This window comes from Halichoerus grypus, chromosome 7, assembly GCF_964656455.1.
Source record: "Halichoerus grypus chromosome 7, mHalGry1.hap1.1, whole genome shotgun sequence".
Classification (NCBI taxonomy): domain Eukaryota; kingdom Metazoa; phylum Chordata; class Mammalia; order Carnivora; family Phocidae; genus Halichoerus; species Halichoerus grypus.
The window spans coordinates 10,194,952-10,210,939 of record NC_135718.1 but is presented as its reverse complement, the minus strand read 5'-3'; the positions used below and the strand labels follow the sequence as shown (position 1 = coordinate 10,210,939).

The 15,988-nt window shown below is 47.3% G+C and overlaps 1 protein-coding gene across 16 annotated transcripts in view; it reads right to left on the bottom strand.

Annotated features, from left to right (window-relative positions):
- Positions 1-1,225: 1,225 nt before the first annotated feature.
- Positions 1,226-15,988, bottom strand: part of FGFR2 (fibroblast growth factor receptor 2) — a 101,019-nt gene continuing 86,256 nt past the window's right edge. For 12 of the 16 annotated variants that reach the window (XM_036110999.2, XM_036111001.2, XM_036111000.2 and 9 more), the window contains 5 exons: positions 10,264-10,386; positions 9,636-9,706; positions 7,572-7,709; positions 5,918-6,023; positions 1,226-2,905 (listed from right to left, as the gene is read on the bottom strand). In XM_036110999.2, coding sequence (XP_035966892.1) covers positions 2,741-2,905; positions 5,918-6,023; positions 7,572-7,709; positions 9,636-9,706; positions 10,264-10,386 — 603 coding nt within the window. In that variant the 3' untranslated portion in view covers positions 1,226-2,740. Of the gene's footprint in view, positions 2,998-5,917; positions 6,024-7,571; positions 7,710-9,635; positions 9,707-10,263; positions 10,387-15,988 lie in introns of all 16 variants that reach the window. The other 4 variants (XM_036111003.2, XM_078077039.1, XM_078077045.1 and 1 more) reach the window with 1 other exon arrangement.

Below are 15,988 nucleotides of genomic sequence, written 5' to 3'. Positions count from 1 at the left end.
AACTCTCTGGAAGGCCCCATTTCTGTCCTGCTCCTCCATCCTCCCCAGCCTGCCCGAGCCCATCACCAGCCTCTTGACTACCACCCTTCCCAGCTGGAGACGGAAGAGCCAGGCACCACCCACTTCTCAGGGAGATGCCTGAGATTTTTGGTTCTTTGTAAATGAACTGATCTCACATCACGGTGCCAATCACACTGTGGTTCAACTAATTTCCTTAGGTCTGGTGGCGGGGCGGGGAACCATAAGCTCCAGGATCCTATCCCACCCTGCTTCCATCTATTTATTTGGGGGGCAGAGCTCAAAAAAGAAGTGTTTCTCATTCTTCTCATGCACCTTACTGACTTCTTCCTCTGGATGTCAAATCTTTCAAAATAATTCAAAAACCGAAACGGCCAACAGCCAGTATGCTATTCTAATCTACATGGTCTCCTAGAAAGCTGCTCCCTCAGTCTCAAAAGCATAAAATGCACACCAGTTATTTTCCCAGGACAATGGGCTACCCTCCAGATGGCTGGCCAGACCCTCGTTCCACTACTAATGGCCTCCAACCCAATGAAGAGCCTCAATGTGGCACTTTGTAACCATATGGTTCTGAGAGCATGGCTGAAGTTTGGACGAATTCGGGCTATTTCTGTCTCCCTTTCCTGATATGGAGGCTGGCAAGCAGATATAATGGGACCTTGAATCATAAATTCACATTGTTAGCAGGCAAAACACCATTTCCCTCTTCAGATTCTTGGTGTTCTGGAAATAGGTCAAATTATTTTAAGATTCATTCAAGCTCTCTTTTTGAAATGTTGAAGCCAATTCTACTCCCTGTACATCAGGAGGAAGCCAGCCTACAAGGCTTCAAGATCCCTTCCCAGTAGCCAGATCATCTGAACCTCTCCACTCATAGCACCTGCCATCCGCAGGACACCTCCCTGTTTGCAAAGCTTTGCCCATGCCATCCCTCGTTTGCTCTTCCAAAAGTTAAAACCCAGAAAGATACGACGACACCTTCGGGGCCCCAGGAAGCAACACAGCTAGAGCGGAAACCCACCTCCCCTGATTTCCCACCGGATCCACCTGTCCCAGGTACTGCTGGTCCCGGCCAATCCCTGTGGCAAGGCACCGGTTTGTAGCCAACAATGAACCTTCCCAGCCCTGCCTTTCATGCCATCACACCAAACAGCACTGAGTCAACACCTCCAAGCACAGGAAACCATTTGGTGAGACACGAGTCTTAAAAAAATAAGCTGCGTGACATTTATTTTGTCTTGTTAACATTAATATCTGTAGAAACATTTTTTATTGTCAGTATAAAAATTAACAGGATTTATTAAATACTTTCTCCAATTTGTAACAAGTAGAATCAGTGTAATCTGCATTCATGTTGCATGGCTATAACAAAGTGAGTAGGTGTTTCCAAAGCAAAACACAGTACTTTCATATAGAACGCAAAACATGGCAACATTGTGATGACGCTGGTATGAGGCCCAATCTTTTGGTGAGGTCCTGCCAGAATTAGACAGAAGCAATCCCTTAAAAAGATGGAAGTGTCTCCAAAGACTATCAGCAGAACAACTCAGTGTTTCAATTCTAAAAGCCTTCTCTAACGCCAATGAATCTGGAAGCCATTATCAAAATCCACTGAAGAGAATACAGGCTAATCTGATTAACGTGCAACTCAGGGCAGAAGGCCAGTTGCCGGGGAGGAGGACAGTCGGCTATCATCTCAACTAAGGTCCATCCTCAAGGAATGGATTAAGGCATCTTTTTAAGAGAACGCTGGTACCATTTGTCTTGGGAAGTCCAGTTAAATGTTCCACGGGCCCAATGACAGAACTGCACAGCAAAACAAAATACTCTCTTATTAATGGGTTTGTTTCCTATTGGCATTTTTGTGGTGTAAGAACAACCATCTGACAGCAGAGCTTAAACATATAAATCAAAACTTCATTTTCCCCAAATTAGTCATATTCTGTAAATATTTCTCTTTTCCAAGAATCTGATAACTAGTTAAGTCCAAGCAATAGATTGACTAGTCCGATGCGCTGCCTGCAAAGAAATGCCACTTAAATTACAAAACAAAAACAAAAAAAAAACACAAAACTATAAATGATTAATTGTTTTGTATATTACCAATTCATTAATAAATTAATGTTATACCATTTTCCCTGAAAGCAAAAGTATTCTTCCACCTCTGCTCGGTGAAAATTAAGAAATTCTGTGTAAGAACAGCATTTAGCAAATAGCTATTACAAAAAGAGAGACCAATTTTCTAGGTGCATTGGGACATCCATTTAAAATCAATACAAAAAATAATTCCTTGTAAATATATAATATATATTTATACATAATTTGAATATATTTACATACATTCAGCACCTATATACTGCAATTGTGCTCTGTGTGTGCTGACATATATTTTCTCCAATTATTACAAAATTCACAAGGAAGGCAGAACCTAAGTTTGCCTCAAGTCCAGCTGGTCCACAGCCAGTCCCCACAGTGGGTCACGGGCGCGTGGTGGCCCATGGCAGTCCATGGCCCCAGAAACATTCTTCTTCTCCAGGTGAAGATTACAAGTTTCCAACTGTATAAATTCTTTACACGTGTGCCGATTACTTTTCCAATTATTTACTCCTCTGATGCATATATACAAGCGGAGCCAACAAGCTCCTGGAGGCATGGCCTCCCTGCTCGTGTGGCTAGGTTCCTGGTGCTGTCCTGTGTGGGGACAGAAGGACAAGCTCATTCATGTTTTAACACTGCCGTTTACATGTGGATACTGAGGAAGGCAGGGTTCGTAAGGCATGGGGTCCGGAGAGAAAACAGAATCGTCTCCTGAAGAACAAGAACTCCTTGTGTCAGGATAACTAGGTGAATACTGTTCGAGAGGCTGACTGAGGTCCAAGTATTCCTGAAAGAAGGGAAGAGAGACGTTTTATTTCATCTCGGGTCAGGATAACAAGGTGAATACGGTTCGAGAGGTTGACTGAGGTCCAAGTATTCCTGAAAGAAGGGAAGAGAAGACCTTTATTTCAAATGCAGGCTCTCGAGACGCTCTATCGGAGTTGAAGATTCAGAGACCTAGCACCCCCCCGCTCCCATAAAGATCTCCTCTAGACAACCCCCCCTTTATTGACTCTAGGCTGCCCTTAACCCTTCTCTTACAATCCATCATGAACAAACAAGAGGCAAGGAGGGAATGGGAAAATGCTGAGCACTCCAGTCCACTCACACAGACCCCAACAAGCGGCTTGCTACACGCCTCCTCGAGGGGGAGCACACGGTTCAAACCCGAGCCCCCGCAAAATGAAAAACGCGTAATGTGTTATGGATTCCGGGGACCCCTTAAAATAGTTGAGACCATGAATATTTATTTTACGAATTACATTTTACTATTGCAGTCTCTAGGATAATTTAGGGGGAATCTGTCTCCATTCAGCGGGTAATTTCACAGATGTAATTCATTACTCTCAGAAGCTCTCCAAGTGGAAAATGTAAACAGGTTCAGAAAAGGCTCGGATGTACTCATGTATGTTAAATCCATAATGGACTGTTAAAGAAGAGTTTGAAATTCAAAAGGGTCTCTTCTGCTCCCTACAGCCTCTGTTGGGGTTGCTATGGAAGAGAGCCCCCTGGATGACCCAGGATAACATTTCCTCCAACTTATGGCAGGGTGAGAGCCCACTGCCTGGTCTTGTGTGGCCCATGAGCAAAAACATGTTTTGAAACATGAGCTAAAATGTTTTAACATTTTTCAAGGCGGGGGGGGATTCAAAAGAAGAGTAATATCTCATGGCATTAAAATGACATAAAAGGACATGAAAGTCATACAAAATTTAAATGCTAGGGTCCATCAAGTTTTACCCAGAACATAGACACACTCATTGACATATTGTCCATAACTGTTTTCTCGCCTTGACGGCTGACCTGAAAGTTCGGCTCCCAGAGATAAAAAATGTTTACTATCTGGCCCTTTACCGAAGAGGTTCGCAGACCCTTGCTCGGAAACTCTGGCAAGATTTCTAAACCGAGGAACTTCTGGGTCTCACTCAGAAAAGAGCCCGCAGAATGTTGGGAACTCTACATTTTAAAAAGAACCCCCCCAAAAAAAAATTGGAAAAAAAAAAACAACACTATAATTCATCACCAGGTTTGGCAAGGGAAAGAGTCCCCATCCAAGAATGGGGGATGTGTCAGTTCCAACAAGATCAGCATTAACCGCACAACTGGAAACAAACACGCCCACCACATCAAAAGAGAACTTTGTGCTTACAATGATAAAAATGAAATTTTGTCCTAAATGGAACCATTTTTCTCAAGCATATGGGAATGATTTTCAGAAGGAAAGAAACTTCGATTTTTATATCCGTTAGACAATATGGCATTCTGCTTTTTTATTTTAGGATGCTAGATGTAAATTTCAGTATGAATGGACCCACTTTAAATATAAATATATAAATAAAGAGCATTGAGCATGGACTTAGGACCAGTAAAATGGAACATTAGTGCTTTCCCAGTTTCTAAATGCAGCCATAAATGTTCAGATCTGATAGGGGGAAAAGAGGGGTACCAGTGGATTCCAAGTCTAGGGTTAAAGGAACTTACACTAGAAACAACAATTTTGGCAGGAGAAGAAAGTTGCTTTTTTTCCCCTTGAACTGTTCCTTTCCTTTCAACTTCTGAAGGTCAGCTGTATTCATTTAAATGCAATCTCTCCTTTTATCAGCTACAGTTAGACGCACAAGATAATGTTGCTGGCTTAAGGCTTCAAATCACAACATTTGATTTAAAAAAAAAAATCATTCTGAAACTATTAAATGTATTTAAAAATACATTAAATGTTATTATTTTTATTCAAGCAATTTTAACCTCTTTTTGTTGTTGTTAAGATAACTGGGTTTGAGGGGTTTTTTTTTTCCTGTTTGAAGGAAGACTGCTTGCTGCACCCTCATTAAATATCTCAAATTCATTCATTAACAATTTTTTGTGGGATTCTTCTAACCTCGATGGGTTTCTCATCGTTCCTGCTCAGATCAGACACTCTCTACAACCACAGAGACCACTCTATCTACATGCGGAAGCGAGCACCACCACGACTGAAATCACACAGTGAGGGACAGAGGAGTGTTTCTTTCGTTGGTACAGATTATAAATATTTTAAAGAAAAATATTTTAACAAAAGGTAAAAGCTTTCACTTAAAAATCACAAGTCCCCAGGCACCTGGGTGGCTCAGTCAGTTAAGCGTCTGACTCCTTGATTTCGGCTCAGATCATGATCTCAGAGTCCTGAGATAGAGCCCCGGGTCAGGCTCTGGGCTCAGCAGGGAGTCTCTGCTGGAGATTCATTCTCTCTCCCTCCCTCTGCCCCTCCCCCAGTTCCCTCTCTCGCTCTCTCTCAAATAAATCTTTAAAACAAATCACAAGTCCCTCATTATACGAAACCGTGTGTACATTCACATACACACAGATGGAGACCACACGCCCCAGGCCATTTCCAGACAGGGTCACGGTGGACACGGCCGTGCCTGTGAAGCCAGACTGGCAGAACCTCACTGCTTCCAGCGAAGCCCACCAGTAAGAGAACGGCAGCAGCTCCTACGTTAGGAGCTGAAGCCAAGCAGCACAGAAACCCAAGCTCCTCACACGCAAACCCAAATGCTGCTATTTCTCTCGCCTCCACGCTGTCCAGCATACCACAACCTGGACCCACCACCCAAAGGCCACAGAGAGGGGCAGCCTCAAGTAGGGCCCTCGGTCTGGTTTCATGAGTCAGAACTCTCAAAACTGCACATATTTTAACTCTGTCTGACCCCTGCGGAAAAATGATAATCTCTACCACAGACTCCGACGGGGGAGGTTGCAATGAAAAAGCCGCACCGGCCTCCCAAGAAAGGACCACAGGCTTCTGGAAGAGGGTGCTTACCTCATTGGTTGTGAGAGTGAGAATCCGATCCAAGTCTTCTACCAACTGTTTGAACGTCGGCCTCTGGGAGGGCACCGCATGCCAACAGTCCCTCATCATCATATACCTGGGGAAACGGATTTCCTGGTGAATTCATTTTGTAAGTACTAGGTGCGTGGCTATAAGTCAGTGTGAACAGGCACTAGGGAGATACGTCCTAAATTATGAACATGTACCAGAACTTTCCAAATTAGAAGGCAGTTATTTGCTTTCCCCCAAAATTCACTGCTTGGTTCCTCTGAAAGGCACTTTGAGCTACAAAAACATCACTTCACCCCAAACGTTTTAGGAGAGTGTCTATGCCATTAAGACTTTTTTCTACGTCTTCGCTGCTGACTTGCATCTGTGACGTGACACAGAGTAGCACATCTCTCTGGCACTCTGACAGGCTGAAGGAAAAGCCTTCTAGGAGCAACCCGGTCTCCAGTCTCTCCCCAGCACACACCGCGCCCCCCCCCCTCCTGCTCCCGACCAAAGCAGCTACACATTCTTCTCTCTGACCCTTTGGGTTTTATCTTAATGACTGCAGAGGACAAAGGTTCCTCAGTTTAAAAAAAAATGAAGTTTGAAAACCACAACTTTAAGGTAAGGTTTTTATGAATTAATCTGCCATCCCTGGGCTGCACATTAACTTCCTGATTAACTCCTGGACAGGCCTAGGGTCCCAGGCCTTATCTTGATTATGGGTTTCGACAGACCCTCTATATTAGAAAAAGCAATAGGAATGACAGGCAGCACAATAAATACCTTTATATAATATACTATAAAATGTGGCCATTCATCAGATGTCCACTGTACAGTGAAAAGCACTCATGGGATTACGGATATAAAATCCCCATGAAACGATACACAATAGACCACAGTCTCCGGGACAATCACTCTTCTTAGGTAATCCGGGGGGGGGTTGGGAAGAGAGACTCCCTTTCAAAGCACTGATTCTACTGCACAAGACGCATGTCACAAACACAACATAATTCCACTTGAAGTGTGGGGTAGGCTTTTCTCGAAACTGGCTCATGGTTTTATAGCCAGATCTGGGATTCTAAGGATGGCACCTGGACACATTCTTAATTCTCTGTGCTAAACTATGGGTAAAACAGAGGTAACCAGACACCAGTTTGCTCTGAAGACATGTGGTCAATGCCAATCTAGACGAGCAATTTTCAGTGTTCACCCATGCCCCCTGGCCGTGCTGGGGGCATAAGCCGTGAGGAAAGGCCGGGCAGGCCCATGGCTTTCCAGCTTGTGTATGAGAAAAGGCCAGATCTTTCTCCCTGTCCGTCTAAGGAGAGACAACAGCAAAGCACAGCACGGTGGCCCAGGAAGATCGCTGCGTCTCACTCTCGAAAGTCAGAAGCCCTCAGCCAGGAAGCCTAATGCCCTGATCTAAAGCTCAGTCCATACACCTCGGGATGATGTTCTCTCTTTCGGACAGTTATGGCCGTCAGTGTGGCCATCCACCCCAGTCCTGGGATTGAGCCCAGAAAGCTTCAGCAGTAATTCTTCTTAGGGCCTGTATGGAAAACCCGGGGCCTTGGGAAACCCGAAATAAGTCGGGAGAAGAGTTAATGGCATGGTGGGTCCGCTGGGTATCAGGAGAGACAACGGTCCTTACAGTTCATTGGTGCAGTTTGCTGGCTTATCCATCCTGTGTCCTTCCTTAAGCAGCTTAAAAAGTTCCTCCACTGGAATCCCTGGGTAGGGTGAGCCCCCTAACGTGAAGATCTCCCACATTAACACCCCGAAGGACCACCTGCAAGAAGAGAGAAAACAGTATTACCAACCCACCTGAATCCCAAAAACCCAAATATGCCCAGTGAATAAAGTATACGCCCACTCACTTCTCATGTTCAAAGACAAATGGCCCGAACCCTCCGGCAGTTCATCCCACAGGCCCCTCCCTGCCCCGAAGGAGCATCCTCCCCAAATGAGAACAACGGGAGGGATGTTCCCATGGAATTTTCCATCAACAGACAACAGAGTAGGGGTGGGAAACCATCCCTCTTTTTTTCTGGTAGAGATCTGGGGTGGTTGCTTTTTCATTCTGACACTCTCAAATGAAGTTACTCGTCCTTAAATGCAGTGTTTTAGCAACGTGAGGATCTCAGCTCCTAAGCTGCAAAACTCTTCCTGCTCCCGTCCAGCTCTTCCAACAGCCTCTGTGCCTGACCCCCCTGGATTGTGACCCACCAGCATGGGCTGCTGACCGAATAAGGCCTGCAAGCCAATTCTGCAAGGTAAACAGCTGCCCAGCGTGGCCAGCTGGAGCATCTGAGAGCACAAAAGGTTCATGACTCACTAGGGTCATGAAGGGAGCGGGCATCAGGCTGGGATGAGGATGATGGAATCCCGTGCCCCAGACGAGTTTCCTCCAACAGAAACTGAAAACCTCTCTCAGGACCATGGGTACCTGACCTCACGGAGACCCACAGCTGGACTTTCTGAGCCTCGTTCAGGATACTCACAATTCCTGGGATAATGGAGCCAAGACTCCTGCATTTACCTATATCACTGAGGCTCTTGACACACACCCTTCCTGACTCTCTTCGGGTTTGGGGTGAGAAATGAAACTCTCCCCAGTTTTCTGTAGAGCAAAGGTGGGAGCACAATGCAGGCAGCTGACTCCCTACAAAACCGGGACTTGTAACACCTTCCTTCTAGGACTGCTAAAGTTGGTTAAGCGACTGCCTTCGGCTCAGGTCATGATCCCGGAGTCCCGGGATCCAGTCCCGCATCGGGCTCCCTGCTCGGCGAGGAGCCTGCTTCTCCCTCTGACCCTCCCCACTCTCATGTACTCTCTCTCTTCTCTCATTCTCGCTCTCTCAAATAAATAAATAAATCTTTAAAAAAAAAACAATGGCTCAACTGATTCTTTTTTTTTTTAACTTTTTATTTTGGATTAATTATAGACTCACAGAAACTTGGAAAAAAACAGTACAGAGAGATGCTCTGTACCTTCCCCGCAGTTTCCCGCCAGGGTAACTTCTTCCAAACTAATTTCCAAACCTAAAATTCTAAAACATCAGTTGGAGCCTGCCCCTCCAACTGATATTTTAGAACTTTAGCGTTGGAAATTAGTATTTTTAAGTGTATCATAATGGGAATATTATATAGTTTTCACTGTTTCTGTCATGTCATCAAGGGTGCCAGGCCGAGATCAGACCTTTTCAAAGGATAAACAGAACACGCGGGCCCCGTGGAGATCACCTGAGCAGACTCTGCCCCACTCAGCCTGTCCCCACGAGGACAAACCTGAGATGGGGGGAGTATGACAAACCACCCTCAAGTAGGAAAAGTTTCAAAATTCCTTCTTTCAGGGAGCAAAGAACATGCCAATGGCCTGGCAAATGAGACAGCAGCTTTGTAGTCGTGGATCCGTGAGTAAGTTGGCGTGGGGGGGCACTTCCGCCCTGGCGGGACGAGGTTCGGGGCAGGGGGGGCACTTCGGCCCTGGCAGGACGACGTTCGAAGTTACACCTCCCGTGCACTTTGAAGCTGGGCAGATTAGTAACAGCGCATTGGTTACCAGCCTACCATAAAATCCGTCCTTTCTAAGGCTGGCTCCTGCACCTTCTATCAACGTGTGAAATACAACAGACGCCAAAGAATGCACAAAGATGAATACTGTATTTTTGCAGCTCAACCCGATGGAGAAGCCAGAGAGAAGGGAGTTACTTACACGTCACTCTGGTGGGTGTACACTCGGTCAAAAAGGGCTTCTGGGGCCATCCACTTGACTGGAAGTCTCCCCTGCAAGTGTGGGGGAGAAAAGGTAAAAACCACTAGATTAAAACCAGTTTACTTTTGCTGGCTCGACAGGCTCTGCCCTATTTGAGAGCTGATACTAATGATTTTCACTGGTCAGTCATGAGAGCAGAAATAAGGTCCAGCAGGGCCTACACATAACATGTAAGATGCACAGATTGGGGCACATGAGTGCAATGCCGTTTCTTGGGACTCTCCTCATCCTCGATCTCCTCGAACACAGACACACCCTGACCACCTTCTAGGCAAAAATTAATCCAGAAACCCCCGAGCTCTAGTCTTGGCTAGGGAAGTTCTTGACAAAGAGCCTGATGAAGACCAGAGAGTCTGCCGATCATTCTATATACAAGGCTGTTTCACATTTACTAAAAGTATCTGAAATACAGCTACAATTTGCTTATTGAGAAGTCTGTCAAGAATACAGCAAAAGAACAGAGATAAAGGGCAGAGGAATAAATGCCTACTATCTTTCATGTGGAACATTCCGTGCCACCACCATCCCTCCCTCCGTCCCTTCCACCACAGTGCTGCCATAGACTTACGTTTGTGGTCTTTTTGTAATAGTCTATATTGTTGATATCCCTGGCCAGTCCAAAGTCTGCTATTTTCATGACATTGTTTTCTGTTACCAAAACATTTCTGGCAGCTAAATCCCGATGAATACACTGAAATCAAGAAAGAACTCATTTCAAAATGTTTCAAGAATAAAGAGAAAACATACTTCTTACAATGCAGACAGAAAGTACTTATCTTAAGTCAAAAAATGGTATTTCTTTTCTAATTAAAAGTAACTAAAAAACCAAGGCCCCAATCATTTCAAAGAGCAAAGAGACACCAAGCAGCCAATTCTCTTTTACCTGCAAATGACCAACAACACTGGCGTCCTTCCTAGCAGGAGATCTGTGCTAGATTAGTCTAAAATCTTTTATCTCAACACTTAACTCTCCCGCCCTTTACAGCCAGACTTTCAGAAGAGCTGGTTAAACTCCAACACCACTTCCTCCTTACCTCCTGGTCCATCCGCAAACATTGTTTCCATCCCTGCCCCTCCCAAAAGTATATGAGGAACCTCTTGTCAGACCCAAGTGAGCTCTTCTAATGCTTCAATGTTACCCTCTGCAGCTCTGGACACTGTTGATTTCATGCTCCTTTTAAAAAAAACGGTCCCCACCCCCACCCCCTTGAGTTCTATCCCCTCCCTTCTCTTGGCTCACCCTCTCAATCCAGCTCCTCTCTGCCCTGTCCCTCAAAATAGAAATGTCCCATTAATTTTGTATATTTCCACATATCCCCCGGGCTTCTATTCTTAGATACACACAAAAGATTTGCAAATTCCTACCTCTCTCCTGGGACCCTCACTGTCATCTTCCACAGGTTATGGGACATTTCCACTGTGACATCCCTTTGGCTCCTCAAATTCAAGGTCTCTGCTCCCCTAATTCTTACCCTCTTGGGTCTCTCTCAGGCCAAGAAGTATACACCAGAATTCTCGGCACAGTACTCCCAAATTCTGTGGACGCTGAGTCCCATCTGCCTCTCTAATTTGTCCACCCCGCTGTGTCCCCACTACTAACCACACTTAGCCCAGGACATCACCACTGCCCACCCCCAGCCCCATGGAGAGCCACAGTGCCTACCTAACCGGTCTCTGTGCTTCCAAACTCAGCCCTGCTGCACCTGCTACGCTCCCCACAAGTTGTGTTTCTAAGAACTGACCATGTCCTTTCCCGGCTTATATCATGACCAACGCCTGTCTGTCTAGGCCCAGGCCCAGGCCCGGAGGACACCGGCCCACACAAAATACCTGGGGGGTGGGGAAGGGTGGTGGTGGGGGGGGGGGATGCAGACATGCTCACCAGAGGGCAGCTAATTTATAGTTCTGATACTCTTCGGTCTCAGAAAGGTCTGGTCATTGTAACTCCCGTTTTTCCTTTCTACAAATGATACACTTTTGTAAAGTGTTATACTTCAATATCACAAGATTTCATCATGACACATGGTAAGGAGAATTCCCCAATCACCAGCCCCTATTTTTGGAAAAGGCAAGGTCTAAGGAAGTGAACAAATATCTCTACCAAATGCTCTGACACGGCCTCGTGTGTTAACTACTGGATGAAGGAGAGAGTCTTATCAAGCCACTTGACAAGGGTGAAATGGGGCTGGTTGTAGTAGGGACTTCACGACATGGCCAATAAAAAGGAGCAAGCCACTAAAACTAAAAACAGCAAAGCTTTCATAATTTGTATAAGGTTCAAATACCCCATTCTCTCTGAAGAATAAATTAGGAGTTACTTTTTCCAGCCCACCGCCCAACGATTCCTTGTTTTTAGATGCTTCTGTGGCCCCCTGGATGGGTGAAGACCAGGAAAGGGAGAGCAGGAAAACCCCACAAGTAGGTATGCCTGTGCCAGAATGGAAGCAGGAAATGTGAGAGCTTCCAGAAGCCGCCTGGGGATCCGGCCGGGGCGGGAGCCATGTTCCTAGTTTGGAGGCCTCTTCAAATTGAACTTCCAAGCCCTCGGCCAAACTCTCCCGGCGGCGTGCTCCCTGCCGACACGAGCTCTGTGCATTTGGCAAGCTGTGTGGTCAGAAGAATCTGGATTCCCACATGCTGGGCTCCCACCACACATGAGGGCTCAACTCAGAGATACCACGACAGTGACCTCCATCATCATCTTGGCAAGAGCCAGGATCGAGCACCAACCTCCCACATCCCATGATGCTAGCAGACACGAACGCCCACCCTCTGGGCTGAACAGTAAGAGACTTGGAACCAACACGCAAGAAAAAGAAAATAATTAACATCAAGCCAAATTCCCATCATCTGCAGAAATCAGAGCTGTTTTCCAGGGCAGAGCTGACCATTTACATAACTAGGGCCCTCAGACCATTTGGTATCCATTTCTTAAGTAAGCGGAGATCCACGGGTCACTAAGGGAAGGAAGACTAACACCCCTATGGCCCAGACGATAGAATTAAATTCCCATGGCAATCTCATGGGTATGGCTGCACCCATTTCACAGATGGGGAAGCTGGAGCCTGCTTTAAATAACAAAAACAACACCCACTCAGGTTTAACACCTTGGAGTAAGTTGAACTGGTTTTGGGATTTGGTAAAAAAGAAAAATTAGTGTACTTTGAACTAAAAACAGCAAAGCTTTCATAATTTGTATAAGGTTCAAATACCCCATATTACCTTTCTGTTGTGTTCTGTATACATCATGGTGTTTCTTTACTTGCCCCCCCCGAATTCCCCACAAACACTTGCACACATGCGTGCACGCACGCACATATTTAAGCGGCTCAAGGACAGGCCCTGCGTGTTCATCTCTATATTCCCAGCACCGAGCACAGAGCCTGACCCAGTCAATGTTTACTGAGCCGAATTCATTATTGCATTCCATCAGTAATGAGCCAGAGAGCTCACTCAACAGTTCTTTAAGCGGGCCTCCAGCAAGCTCATCGCCGGCGGCTGTGAGGCGTGAGCGTGAGCAGGCCCTTGCCCTGCTTCTTCATACTCCACTGTCAGGAATAAGCCCTCCATCTTTGGAAGCTGGCTCCACTCAAGGGGACCATTCTTAGGATCTTCATCTACGGCCAGTTTCAAACCTGTTCTACGTCTTCAACTGCAGGCCATCTTCTGCAAAGGGCTTTGGGACCCTTCAAGGCCCTAAGGACATACAGCTCCGTCCCTTTTGGTCCACTCTGTGTCTGTGAGCAACGCCCTGACCCAAGGCATCTTATCGGTCCTCCCCACCATCCCGAGGGAGGCAGGGATTACCTGAGAGCAGGGTGGGGGAGGCTGGGGCGCAGGGTGGGTGAGTGGAGAACCAAAGGGCAGGTCTGGGACCAGCGACTTTTCTCTGTGGACCTAGGAGTCCCCATCTTGGAAATGAGGACAATGACTCAGGGACACCTGGCTCAAAGGTGTCCCGGCACCTCCCAACGGTCCTCAGCATCCTTATCCTAAAATCGCACCTACTTCAGAGGTGTTCTGAGGTTATGGATGATACTGTATGTAAAACACTCACCCTGTACCTGGCAGATGTTGAGCTCTCAAAAATTGGTACGGATTAATAATGGGAATTGCCCCCTTTCACAAAGTTCCCTCTTCACTATTCTGAACAGTTCCAAAAGAGGAAGGATCTCAGGAGTCCTCGGGGCTGGGGAGCAATGGGGAGTCCACAGGGGCTCCATGAGCCAGGTGCAAGGCACGTTCTTCTCTCCCATTCTGAGGAGAATGACACTCCGCCTTCCTGAAACCCGTCCTGTGGCCTCTGTGAACCACATCCTGCCTTTCCTCTTGCCTCTCTGTGTTCCCTCAGCCTCCACTGCCATCAGGTGCTTTGCGCCAAGCTCCAGAAATCGAGAGCTTTTTCTACTCCCCCTCTTCTCTGCCTCTCCCCGGCTAGATGACCTCCCATGCCTTGGAACTGCACTTCCTTTGCTGGCTCCCAAGGTCTTAGCCCGGCCCCCAGAGCTTTCTGCCCCGCACTGGCCCTTGAATGGCTCTCACACGTGGTCAAAGTGCATCCTCAATTGTGCACCAGAATCTCTTCCCACCACCCTCTCCCCCCACCTCCCACCCCAGAGTCTTCCTCAACCTGATCAGCTGCGCCACCATCCGATCTCTCAGGCTGGAAATCACTAACTATCCCAAGAGCAAAATCTGTCCAAAATCAATCTTCTTATCCGGTGCCTTGTGGGAGCCAATAAACCCTAGCCCAAAACACCAGCACCAAGCTTGCTGAGCAGCACAAGACCGAGTGAGCTTTGCGGCACAAACCTGACCCCGTTACCCCCACCTCGGTGGCCTGCCACAGGCCGAGGGCGCACCCTACAGCGCAGTCTGGAGGCCTGGCCTGGGTCCGTGAGGCCCCAAATGAGCTCAGCCACATCTCGTACCCTGCCCTCCGCACCCTGTGTCCCTCCTCAGAAGCTGCACACAACTGTCCCCCGGGGGGTGCTTACCAGCCACCTTTCCCCTGAACCCCCCACTGACCTCCCACAATTTGTTTCCTGCACGGCACGCCTCTCACACCTCTCACCCTTTCCCATCTTTATTTTTATTCCCATGCTTATTGTTGATCTCTCCTGCTGTCACCCGAGGTTCCTGCTCCAAGAGGTCCAAGGACTCCGTCCATTGCAGCCACCCGCTACGGGAGCCTGACCTGGGGCACGAAGCACCAGAGTCAGGAGCGCTCCGGAATATTCGCTTGAAGGATTAATAAAATGACCAAGCCGGCCCTCCTACTGCTTCTGTATTAACTGCTTCTGCGTCCAAAAAACACTTCCCCCCTCCCACACAGGAAGGGACAGAGGGGCCGGGCCCTGGGGGGTGGCCAGCCCTCCCCCTGCCCCAGCCCTGGGGGCCCCCTCAGGCAGCCTGCAGGCAGGCCACGCTCCCTAGGGTTTAGGGAAAGCTACAGCAAAGGTGAAACAGCACAGTGATGGTCTGTGTGTGCTGGGATCGCCCGTCATGCCGGCTCTCTCTTCACACACAATCTCCAGCCCAAAACACATACTTTGTACGCCTGAACCATTTAAAAGTGATTGCACACCTCACGCCTAAACACGTGAGCAAACATCTCCTACCTTAACACAGGACCGCTGTCACCACCCCCAGATTTAGTATCGACCCAATCATATTATCTAATGTAGACCCGATTCAAGTTTCAGTTGTTCCTAAACGTTCTTTATAAAAGCTGCACCCCCCCAACCCTGAACAAGGCCCAGTCCAGGGTCACACATGCACACAGGGTTTTCCACCTGTCTCTTAAGCCTCCCTTAATCTGGAACTGTCTCCCCAGTGGTTTTTGTCTCTCGTGACGCGGACATTTTGAAGCGATGTCTTGTCAAATGTCCCACATTCTGGATCTGATCCGTTTCCTCACGTCAGAGACCTTTCAGCTGGCCTGTATTCCTGCACACGTACACATTCTCAGGCACAGAACTGCTTCCTAAAATCGACAGGTTAAGAGCTTTTACGGGAAAAAAAGAATCTGAAAAAGTCTTCAACTCTGGCCTCTCTTGAAAATAAAAACCAAACAAAAAGGAAAATAAAAAGCAGACCAAAAAACAGAATGTGTGGGAGCTCTGGCCATGTTCCAACACGGCCACAGAAGCAGGGGCTGAGGGGCAGCCCCCCCCCCACCCCTGATGCCCTGTGGTCGGATCCCTTACTCCTGTGACTGGGCAGAGCCATGACCCAGCCTGGGCTCCCCCGAGACAAGGGGTCCACGCCCACAAGAGAATCTCACTTCTCTG